The 13033-nt window shown below is 38.1% G+C and overlaps 1 protein-coding gene across 3 annotated transcripts in view; it reads right to left on the reverse strand.

Moving 5' to 3' along the window:
- Positions 1-395: 395 nt before the first annotated feature.
- wif1 (wnt inhibitory factor 1) overlaps positions 396-13033 on the reverse strand; it is a 41210-nt gene continuing 28572 nt past the window's right edge. For 2 of the 3 annotated variants that reach the window (XM_060903267.1, XM_060903266.1), the window contains exons 7-10: positions 12641-12736; positions 5142-5237; positions 4327-4422; positions 396-1152 (exon numbers count right to left, since the gene is read on the reverse strand). In XM_060903267.1, coding sequence (XP_060759250.1) covers positions 1034-1152; positions 4327-4422; positions 5142-5237; positions 12641-12736 — 407 coding nt within the window. In that variant the 3' untranslated portion in view covers positions 396-1033. The remainder of the gene's footprint in view (positions 1153-4326; positions 4423-5141; positions 5238-12640; positions 12737-13033) is intronic. The other variant, XM_060903268.1, reaches the window with a different exon arrangement.

The following is a 13033-nucleotide window of genomic DNA, read 5'->3' on the forward strand; positions in this document are numbered from 1 at the left end:
GACAACGTGCAATATCGTAACAATATTGCCTGCTCATTCTCCATTGGGTAGAGTGGCATAATACATGTAGGATAAGCGATATGCGAACAATATTGCATGCTATCGAACCAAATGAATGAAACCTGCTAGAAGAGAATAGAATACATGTTTTTATTCCATCGAAAAAGTGTCCTGTATATATAATAATTAACATTTATTTAGTCCGATTTATCTACCATGCAAGACTCTTCAACAAAGAGGGCTTCCAGTTTCTCTGTAACACGACAAGCTCCAGTCTCTGGGACTGGAGATATTAACCCATGAGTTAAGCAAGGCTCTGAGTGGCAGCATGGACAGGGCTGCATCCTGTTTGCTGCCACACATCTGGAAGAGTAATGCACATTTCAGAACATACAGTAAATGAATAAGTCTTTTTTATTTGAGTGGTATAATCACCCACTTGATGATAACAGTCCATTACTAATTGCTTTTGTATGCCTATACACAGCTTATCTGTTTGTTATATAAAACTAAGTACTTATTGACTATCCTACTTTGTCATAACATCTAAATATATTTCCATTTCATATGGCATATACACTACAGAATACAGAAAAAAAGGAACATAACAGATGGCGTTCGACAGTCTGTTCATTGTCTCCACAGAGACGAGAGTGATAAAGAGAAACAGACAGACTAGCCAACCCATGCACATGAGCTGAACACAGTAATTACCATCCTCAGTCAAGTCATGCCCACACAAAAGAACTTCTGGTCTATAATGTACTCCCTGTGATTCATGTCCACGTTTCCAGCAGAGGCACTCCCTCGCAGTGTCTGCAGCACAGAAGGAGAGTCTGTCGGGACTGAGAGATACTCTATCAAAGGAGTTCTGAAAGGGAATACGGAGTACAAAAATAAAAAAAAGAGGTCTGGTTCTTGGGGAAGCAGCAGTCTAAGATGGGAGGATCTCATGAAGAATGATGAGGATGAGTCCCTGAAGAGGCTGGGTCAGGGGCAGAGGCAGAGGGGGTCACAAAGGACAGCAAGAATCTTAAACTACATAGTTGCTCTCTGATGGGTTAGTGTTAGTGGTTTCTTTCTCTGTTGCGGTGTGGGACTTGGGCCTGGGGTTTGTTTGGCGGTGTAGGAATGACAATCCCCCACGATATCCTGGAAGAATAAAGATACAAAATGAGCCTGATGCTTAATAATGAATGATTTCTCAGCTTGTAGTCTATTTATGTTTATCTTAGATAGTTACTCAGTAACTAGGCGGCACGGTGGTGTAGTGGTTAGCGCTGTTGCCTCACAGCAAGAAGGTCTGGGTTCGAGCCCCGTGGCCGGCGAGGGCCTTTCTGTGCGGAGTTTGCATGTTCTCCCCGTGTCCGCATGGGTTTCCTCCGGGTGCTCCGGTTTCCCCCACAGTCCAAAGACATGCAGGTTAGGTTAACTGGTGACTCTAAATTGAGCGTAGGTGTGAATGTGAGTGTGAATGGTTGTCTGTGTCTATGTGTCAGCCCTGTGATGACCTGGCGACTTGTCCAGGGTGTACCCCGCCTTTCGCCCGTAGTCAGCTGGGATAGGCTCCAGCTTGCCTGCGACCCTGTAGAACAGGATAAAGCGGCTAGAGATAATGAGATGAGTTACTCAGTAACTGCAAAACATTTAAAGGGGCCATTTGTCATTTTTACAGCCCTCTGTTGTGTGTCAAGTGAATTGCAATTTCCATTCAGATAAGACTTCACACACTGCTGAGCAGTGTTGTAGTCGAGTCACTAAACCTCGAGTCTGAGTCCAGTCTCGAGTCCCCAGTGTTCAAGTCCAAGTCATTCAAGAAAATTTTGAGCCGATTCCAAGAACAAGACTCCAACCGCACCATTTGACGGTGGCTGTTGCTGCCTTTATATGAAAGCGTTTCTGCTACTGTGTTGGACTAACGTTACTGCTCGACTGCCCCATTTTAGTTAATAGGCTACAGATAAAAAGCTTGTTCATCGCTCAGCAAGCCCCGCCCACTATCAACAGGGCAAATAACATGAGAAAGGGTTAACACTAGCTAGTTCATCGCTCAGCAAACAATCCCCGCTATCAACAGAGCAATGAACATAGCGTGTCGCTTAATTCTCTGGGTGGAGTCTTGCCAAATGACGATTGAAGTTCGAGGTTGTCCCCGTCGTCTCCTCGATAGTTCTTCTACATATGGAACACATAGCAGTGTATTTTTCCCACTGCACGAGAAGTCTGTATAAGCAAAGCAGACAATCCTAGGGGCTTCTCTCCAGGCATTTTAGCGCCATTAACGATAGTTTGTTCCTGAACATGACGTATGAACAGGTGAATGTGCATTCTCTTGCGCAAAGTTAGTATAAAAATTAATGTAGATAAAAAATATCCATCTATCCATCACCGCTTATCCTGTGCAGGGTCACAGGCAAGCTGGAGCCTATCCCAGCTGACTATGGGCAAGAGGCAGGGTACACCCTGGACAAGTCGCCAGATCATCACAGGGCTGACACATAGAGACAAACAACCATTCACACTCAGTCAATTTAGAGCCACCAATTAGCCTAACCTGCATGTCTTTGGGCTGTGGGGGAAACCCAAGCACCCAGAGGAAACCCACGGCAACAACATGCAAACTCCATACAGAAAGGCCCACGTCGCCCGCTGGGCTTGAACCCAGAACCTTCTTGCTGTGAGGTGACAGTGCTAACCACTACACCACTGTGCCGTCCTAGATATAAATATATGATGCCAAATTATTATGGCATGTTACAAAAAATAAAGAAAAAAATCCAAGTCCTCGTCTCCAATTTACGAGTCCGAATGCAGTTAACGCACAAGTCCAAGTCATCAGTTCTCAAGTCCAAGTCAAGTCACGAGTCCTTAAAATTAGGGCACGAGTTGGACTCGAGTACTACAAACCTGCTGCTGAGCAACTTGTGAGTTGCCTTGGAGCAGCTCATTTCTGACTAATGGACAGAGTTAATTTACAGACTGAAAAAAATGTAAGCTTGAAATGAAGGAATTAGCCAGATTCATTGCTTTTTATTCCCCCAACAGTTATTAAAGTTCTATAAACACTTATAAATGTCACAAATTGCACTGCCAGACTTATCTTACCCTTACCTTATCTTACATGCAGTTCAGTACAACTGCAAGCACTGTACTTATAACATAAAAGTTGTTAAAATTTGTAAATTGTAATTTAACAGTACTTAGTGATTTATCTCATTGTTTCCTGACATTATAGAATGAAAGCAAGATGCTACAAAATGAAAACGTCTATTTGTATTGATGTGCAAAACATTATTAAGAAACTTAGTAAACATTTCGTAAAAACTTAATATACAGAGTATATTATATATATAGAGAGAGAGAGTTATAGTACCAGTCAAAAGTTATGGTCCTATAGTACCAGTCATAAGTTTGGACACCCCTACTCATTCATAAGTTTTTCTGTATTTTGACTATTTTCTACATTGTAGAACAATACTGAAGACATCAAAACTATGAAATAACACATGGAAAATGTATAGAATTATGTGGTAAACAACATTAAAAAGACAAAAAAGGGAAGCCATGGCCTAAAGGTTAGAGAAGCAGTTTTGGGACCAAAAGGTTGCCAGTTCAATTCCCTGGACCAATAGGAATGGCTGAAGTGCCCTTGAGCAAGGCACCTAACCCCACCTGCTCCTTGGGCTGTTCTGGGTATGTTGTATGTTGCTCTGGATGAGAGCATCTGCTAAATGCCTGTAACGTAATACCTGTAGGTTTCATATTTTAGATCCTTCAAAGTAGCTAGCGTTTACCTTGATGACACTTTGCACACTATTAGCATTATCTTAACCAGCTTCATGAGGTAGTCACCTGGAACGCTTTTCAATTAACAGGTGTGTCTGTCAAAAGTTAGTAATCCATACTATGTCAAGAATAGCTCATTCATTACATATATATATATAAAATGTAGACACACAATAATAATACAAATAAAAATGCCTGAAAATATTCAGCTATAAGACCTTTAATTCCTGGAACCACACGTGGGGTAAAGGAAACAGAGGCAGATGGTGGTTCCATGAAGCCTGTAATATGAACCCTTTCCTCCACTTTTGAAGGGTTGAGTAAAACAAAGCTGCAGCGAGGAGCCAGTCCTACCCAACATCTCGCTCTCATTTTCACTTGAGCCTCCGGAAGAGCCCAAGCAGCCTCTAGAGTTACCGTGGATTAAATGTACTCATGTGTTTATGGCGTGTAGTTAGTAGCTGAGGCTTGGGAAAGCAGCTTTAGGGCCGAGGGGTTTTAGAGTGAATACTGTGTGCTGCGATCAGGTTCCTCACTCACTCTTATTACAGTGACGTCCGTGCCAACCCCCCTGGCACTGACACCTGTTGGGCTCCATGCAGGTCCCGTGTGCTCCACAGCTGGGCTCACAGACAGCTGCATACACATGCACACACACACACACACACACACACACACACACACACACACACACACAGCAGAAATAGAGACACAATATTTAGCTTTAGGATTTAGAGGAGAAGTGTTGCTATTCAGGAAATGTTGCTGTTCATAATCTCCTTTGCAAGCCCATAGACCACCAGCTGTTCTCTAAGCAACATCTCTCTCTTTCTGTGTGTGTGGTGTGTGTGTGTAAAGCACCTCGAAATGTCCTTTATAATATAATACAATATGAGAAAAAGCTATAAAAGAAATTCTAAGTAATAATAATCATAATAATAATAATAAGAAGAAGTAGAAGAGGAAGAAGAGGAGAATAAAGTGACAATTTAAAAATAAAAAAGTAATAATTATTACTCAGACTTATTATAAGCATGGAATAGAAGTGCAGCAAAAGAAGAACATCCTGGATTAATCTGTTCATTCATCTGTGTTTGAGTAAAAGTGCTTGCTGCTGTATTTTGTACATGCTGTAACTTTTCTGTGCTCTTTTTTGGGTACGACAATGGCCTACAGTCATACAAATAAGAAAAAGTGAAAACTTGAGTCAGCTTGTGGTAACACATGATTTTTGCAAGATTAAAAAAAAATAAAAAAATAAAATGTTTATTTAAAAAAATAATAATTAAAAAAATGTTATTCAATTGCATAGGCCAAAGTCAAAAAGGAAGCATGAAAAAGGAATCTTTTCCCACCTTTTGAGCACAGATCGCCATGGTAGCCCTTGCTGCACTTGCATTTGTTCTTTCCTATACATTTGCCTCCATTTCTGCACTGCTGGCGACATTTACCTAAAAGTAAAAACAATAGTTACACACTGCCTCTGGACACACTACCATGTACAGGTAATATTGATTGATTGATTGATTGATTGATTGATTGATTGATTGATTCCGAACAGTAAAGAAGATATAAAAACAAAAAAATAAAAATAAAAGATGCAATAATCAAAACATCGTCATAAACAAACAGAATAGCGTAGCTACAAGGCAGTAACATAATAATGTTCGGAAAGGATTAGGAAGAAGTAAATAACTTATCAAATCCTAACCCTCTATACCACCGCTAATCAAATGTCACTTTCCACCATAATAAACTATATACACAAAAGAAAACAAAAGCAACAAAAAAGAAAACATACCAACATACCAAGACATACCAACATGGTATAATATCAACCAAATCAAATCATATATACAGATACTTATGTTATGCATATATACACACATACAGTACATATACACAGTACATACATATACACATACCTACAGTATAACTGTACACATCCATACGTACACAGACACCCATATCATAATTATGCATATTATGCTTATATATTATGTACAATTATGCATATATATATATATATATATATATATATATATATATATATATATATATATATATACTCAAATTTTATATAATATATATATTATTGATCGACAGTTCATGGTAAACTATAGTACAATACCATTTTGGTTAAATGGTTTAAATGGAACCGTTCTGATGTGAGGCCTATCACTGAACACATGATATACATCTTATACTGACATTCTCTTAGTACCTGAGCCCATGTGAACTTTTTTGTTAAGTGTAATGTCAAAGGCTGGGCTTTAACACAAGCTGTGTTATGTTCAATGGAAGAACTGTTTTGTGTCAGTCGACACCAAAAAATCCATCAAAATGAAATCCAAGTGTGAAACCTGAGCACACACTGACAGGCTAACCCCAGCCACGATACTGATTATTTGATAATGTATTGGATAAACGAAAACTATTTATTATTGAGTCATGTAGAAAAAAAGGCAAAGAAACCTTAATGGTTCAGTTGTGAGCTTGTGCCTTTCTGTATTAATTATAGTGTTACCTTCTACTGCTCTAGAAAAAAAAATACAGCTCTGGATTTAGCGCTTTCCATGCGAAACCATTAAACAGTGGAAACTGTGCATCGTGCATTTTATAAAGAAACTAATTACACCGATTTCATTTTTACAGCTGTTAGGTAATTAACAGCCTACAACGTGATGTAAAAGTAAAAAGTAATTGAGATGAGGTAAAGGGAAATTTGATTCTTTTGTAAAAACAGAAGTATGCAGATGGACAACCTACAGGCAGTGGTGAGCAGAATTACAAACACCTTTTTTATGCCTAAAACTATAAGTATCAATGAAATCTTTATCCATGGAAAGATAATATGTGATATCTTTATTACAACATGTCTTCACACAGACTGGCAGGTTTTATATAAAGCATGTTACCCAATCCTAGAGAGGACTCGAGGCATGTTTTTATTTCAGTCGAGTAGCTCTTCCAGTCATAGACAGAGTTAAATCTGGAAAATATTCCTGAACTAAGCCTAATATGTGTCATAGATATATTATATATTTTAATGTCTGAATGGCATTTCCGCTTAGATATCAGGTAACAGAAGTACATGAACTACAGAGTAGAATGGAAATAATGGATAGTGTGAAAACATCCTGTCTCTGAGCTGGGGGGGGGGGGGGGGGACTGTTGGAGTTAAGGCAGGATGACAGGAAAGGAAAGGATGAAATGGAAAGGGTGAAGCAAAGTAATACAAATAAGGCCCAGACCATTATATTTTATATATATACATATATATAAAATCACATGCTCTGATTGGCTACTTGACTACTAGGCTATCAGCTCATATACCTTGAGTAGAGAAAAACAAAATGGCGGAGCGTGTTGCTGAACCAACCGAGGACGAAATAAAAACTCCACTTGAAAACAAAACCCCCCAAAATACAAAAAAGCAACAAAATATGGGGAAAAAAGTATTTGATGGGAAGAATGTATTTTTTTACATTTTTCAAGAATTATTATTATAGCATTTTTCACAAATTGCTCCTGTCATTTCGCCAGTTTGATTACATTCTAAGCAGAAATGATTTTGTTGGACGTTTTGTATAAAGTTTCTATTTAACAAATTTGCAAAAAATAAAAATAAAAATGCTGTGTTTCTCAAAATCCAGTGAATGTGGATAGAATAAAAGAGTTATTCCACTCAATCTCGTCGTACATGGTGTATAGACTATCAACTCATGTATGACGTGATTTCGTGGAATAACTTTTATATATAACAGAAGCATATATATATATATATATATATATATATATATATATATATATATACAATGGTGCTTGAAAGTTTGTGAACCTTTTAGAATTTTCTATATTTCTGCATAAATATGACCTAAAACATCATCAGATTTTCACACAAGTCCTAAAAGTAGATAAAGAGAACCCAGTTAAACAAAGGAGACAAAAATATTATACTTGGTCATTTATTTATTGAGGAAAATGATCCAATATTACATATCTGTGAGTGGCAAAAGTATGTGAACCTCTAGGATTAGCAGTTAATTTGAAGGTGAAATTAGAGTTAGGTGTTTCCAATCAATGGGATGACAATCAGGTGTGAGTGGGCACCCGGTTTTATTTAAAGAACAGGGATCTATCAAAGTCTGATCTTCACAACACATGTTTGTGGAAGTGTATCATGGCACGAACAAAGGAGATTTCTGAGGATCTCAGAAAAGGCATTGCTGTTGCTCTTCAGGCTGGAAAAGGTTACAGAACCATCTCTAAAGAGTTTGGACTCCACCAATCCACAGTCAGACAGATTGTGTACAAATGGAGGAAATTCAACACCATTGTTACCCTCCCCAGGAGTGGTCGACCAACAAAGATCACTCCAAGAGCAAGGCACGTAATAGTCGGCAAGGTCACTAAGGACCCCAGGGTAACTTCTAAGCAACTGAAGGCCTCTCTCACATTGGCTAATGTTAATGTTCATGAGTCTACCATCAGGAGAACACTGAACAACAATGGTGTGCATGGCAAGGTTGCAAGGAGAAAGCCACTGCTCTCCAAAAAGAACATTGCTGCTCATTTGCAGTTTGCTAAAGATCACGTGGACAAGCCAGAAGGCTATTGGAAAAATGTTTTGTGGATGGATGAGACCAAAATAGAACTTTTAGGTTTAAATGAGAAGCATTATGTTTGGAGAAGGAAAAGACTGCATTCCAGCATAAGAACCTTATCTCAACTGTGAAACATGGTGGTGGTAGTATCATGGTTTGGGCCTGTTTTCCTGCATCTGGGCCAGGACGGCTTGTCATCATTGATGGAACAATGAATTCTGAATTATACCAGCCAATTCTAAAGGAAAATGTCAGGACATCTGTCCACAAACTGAATCTCAAGAGAAGGTGGGTCATGCAGCAAAACAACGACCCTAAGCACGCAAGTCATTCTACCAAAGAATGGTTAAAGAAGAATAAAGTTAATGTTTTGGAATGGCCAAGTTAAAGTCCTGACCTTAATCCAATTAAAATGTTGTGGAAGGACCTGAAGCGAGCAGTTCATGTGAGGAAACCCACCAACATCCCAGAGTTGAAGCTGTTCTGTACGGAGGAATGGGCTAAAATTCCTCCAAGCCGGTGTGCAGGACTGATCAACAGTTACCGGAAATGTTTACTTGCAGTTATTGCTGCACAAGAGGGTCACACCAGATACTGAAAGCAGAGGTTCACATACTTTTGCCACTCACAGATATGTAATATTGGATAATTTTCCTCAATAAATAAATGACCAAGTATAATATTTTTGTCTCATTTGTTTAACTGGGTTCTCTTTATCTACTTTTAGGACTTGTGTGAAAATCTGATGATGTTTTAGGCCATATTTATGCAGAAATATAGAAAATTCTAAAGGGTTCACAAACTTTCAAGCACCACTGTATATATATATATATATATATATATATATATATATATATATATATATATATATATATATTACTGTGCAAAAGTCTTAGGCACCCTATATTTTTCATACAAACTTTGTTATAGATTTCTATTTTATGACTTTCAAGTCAGTAAACATTTGAGAGTCCAAACATTCATTTTCCAGCACAAAATTAAATGTTACAGAAAAAAAGTTTGTATCTGAGCAGCATATTACATAAGAGACTCAGACTCAGATTTATTGTCATTCAAACCATGTGACATGATAAGAACGAAACGCAGTTACCCAGATCTTGGTCTGTGCAGCTTGAATAAATAACTTAAAAAAAAAAGTAACTAAATAAGTAAAAATAGTTAAATAACAAATAGAATAAAATAGAATAAACGAGGATTTTAAAATAGAATAAACTAAAATAAAAGCCATCTAGGGTAACATTAAAATTCAAAGGACCACTTTTCAGATTAAAAAAGAAAACATAATGAAGGCTGCTGGGTTTTGGTGCAAATTAAGAAGCGAGTGTGACAGTCAAAGTGTCCAGAAGAACTGTGGCTGGTTCTGGAAGATGCTCAATAAAACCTACAGCTCATTTCCATATAAAACTGCACTCATTGTACCTGAGGCTACTATTTTTTTTAAGGCAAAGGGTCGTCTCACACTAAATATTGACGCTGTTTCATTTATTATGGCTTACTGCTCATTATAATATTTTTTTTAAATGTTGAAGCATTTAATTTCATTATTTTTAAGCCATTTTTGGCCGACAGCATTTCTTTACATGTGGCTAACACTTTTACACAGTAATATATATATATATATATATATATATATATATATATATATATATACAGGGTGCGATTTGTCAAAAAAACAGAAGGGGGGATGGTTTTTTTTAATCATGAAACGTCACAAAATTAAGGTAACAATAGGCTAACAGCTCAATAACATCCGATGATATCAAATGAATAACACTAAATGAAAACGAACACTAAACCAGAGATAGTAAATTCATCTTCCTATCTCTCTGACTAAATACACGAACACTAACACAACAAAGTTCGCATTGTTTGTCGCGTTGCTGTGATGTTTCTCTCCCTCCGGATTAAATGGACAGTGACTCGAAAATCACTATAATACATGAATACTAAATGAACAGTTTGCTCTGATGGCTCAGTTCACATTGTGCGCAGCTTTCCGATTTAAACTGTTTTTTTCTCATCCTTATACTTCCTGTTTCATGGACTGTAACGGATTTGCTTATTTAGTAATTTTAATACAGAATTTACTTTGAAATTATAATCAGACACTCCAACGTCCCCCCTAAAAAAAAAATCAGCCGTGAAAAAGGTGGGATCCGCCAAAAGGCGCGCTGTTTGCATCCCTGCATAGAACGCAAAGATATTGTTATTATCTACAATGTATCTATTTGCTGGGGACGTTCGTGAACATCAAAGCTGCCACTTTGGGTCATTTTGAAAGTGAGTGCAATGTAGACCATAGAAAACTGTGTCACAACATGCCTGTCAACTTTTTTTTTTTGGTTTGTTTGTTTTATTGACGGGGTTGTCCCCGAGGATTTTTTTTCAGCAGAGATAAAAACCAGGGGGGGGGGGGGGGGGGGGGGGGGTGATCCCCCCCATCCCCCCCCAGCAAATCGCACCCAGTATATATATAAAACAAGGAAAGTAAATGTTCAATATCTGCTTTGTATAAAAGGTCAGATTTTCCTCAAGTCTAATCTGAAGCATGTATTCAGACAACACAAACGTGTGGAATTCATGCCATAGTCATTTTACATCATAATTAGAAACAACATTGCTGAAATCAAAGAAATATCATATCGTTAAAAATCATATCGAGACACTCACTAACTCAGTTCATTTACTCTATCACTTAGTCTTAAAGCTGTAACCAGCTGACTACAGCTAACAAAAGAATTTAGCATTCATTGTTAAATCATGTCACGTTACGTCATGTCCCATGTAGGTGTTGGCCCATTTGGCATTAGTGTGAGAGCACACTTCAGTTAGCAAGTTTATTTGGGGGCGTCTATGCAGACAGCATGTGGTAATGTGACCATTATGACTGAGTGACAAATGTAAGGGCTCTCCCTTTACTTTACCATCAGACACTGGAACATGAAGTGACAAAGATGTATTATTTCTTATTTTTATATCTCATTTCACCTGAAATTCATAATGAAACTTCTGTAAGTATGTTCTAATAATTAAAATGAATAACCATGGTTCCTGATGTTCTCTCCAGAGTTTTGAAAGAAAAAATATCCTCCACCAGATGAACTGCATGTGATCCTTTAAGTTAAATCTAAGCTTAATCCAGCACCCATATTTTATTCAGACTTCCTAACCCAACATAAATATTCTCTTTTATCAGCAGGTTATTTCTCTCTTTACCAATTTATGAGTCTTCCATTTTACATGGCTGCACTCCTGAATCTGGCTGGATTGTTTGATAACTGTATTTGTGTATCATCAGCATAACAGTGAAAGCCAAACGTCTAAAGGTGTGTATATATAAAGGGAGAATAATATGGGACTTTAAATAGAACCATGTGGAACACCCTGGTGCTCTTTTCTCTGTGCTGAAGAATCTCCATGAATGCTAACAAACGGGTAGTTATCCATCAAGTAAGATCTAAAGCAGGCAAGAACTCTGTCGAAAACAATTAGATTTTAAATTTGTGCATTAAAATATCACGGATAATACTGTCAAATGCTGCACTTCAGTACAACAGGACTAAATAACAAACATCTACATCAATAATATAAGGCAACATTTAAAAAATTTAAGGAAGGCAGTCGGTAATTAACCAGTGCTGATTATTTTCCTCCTTTTAAACTTTTGTTTATATTAATTTTTAGCATGTAGGAGGATGAATGGTAATTATAGAGATCACAGCAGTCAGGATGTTGTAGCCTGAGGAAATACTTGAGTGACTGAGTGACAATTTTTTTTATGTTAAGAATCTCATCTCATCTCATCTCATTATCTCTAGCCGCTTTATCCTTCTACAGGGTCGCAGGCAAGCTGGAGCCTATCCCAGCTGACTACGGGCGAAAGGCGGGGTACACCCTGGACAAGTCGCCAGGTCATCACAGGGCTGACAGATAGACACAGACAACCATTCACACTCACATTCACACCTACGGTCAATTTAGAGCCACCAATTGGCCTAACCTGCATGTCTTTGGACTGTGGGGGAAACCGGAGCACCCGGAGGAAACCCACGCGGACACGGGGAGAACATGCAAACTCCACACAGAAAGGCCCTCGCCGGCCCCGGGGCTCGAACCCGGACCTTCTTGCTGTGAGGCGACAGCGCTAACCACTACACCACCGTGCCACCCTGTTAAGAATCTTATTAAGTATATAATTGATTTACAACAGCTCTGATTGTACTCACTCATTTCACAGCGGAGACCCTCAAAACCAGCAGGGCAAACACATTTCCCAGGATGGAAACATGTTCCGCCATTCACACATGTAGTGGTGCAGTTTGCTGCAAACCAAACAAGAGAATTGTACCTACATGTTTATTCTGTGGATAAATGTGCAATACACTTCTCAGAAAACCTCTCAGAAAACAAACAAAAAAAACATGTTTGTACCTTTAATGTGTAACTTTTACACTGTAACATGAGTATAGAGCACCATTAAGGTTCATAATTGGACCTTAAGAACCACTCATGTATAACTTTAACAACTATTCACTGAAGATGAAGTGAATATTGGTGAATAATAACCGGGACGAAGTTGACTGATATTCACTGAGCCTGAAGCAGATAATTGTTTTAGT

Source organism: Neoarius graeffei, chromosome 21, assembly GCF_027579695.1.
Source record: "Neoarius graeffei isolate fNeoGra1 chromosome 21, fNeoGra1.pri, whole genome shotgun sequence".
Classification (NCBI taxonomy): Eukaryota; Metazoa; Chordata; class Actinopteri; order Siluriformes; family Ariidae; genus Neoarius; species Neoarius graeffei.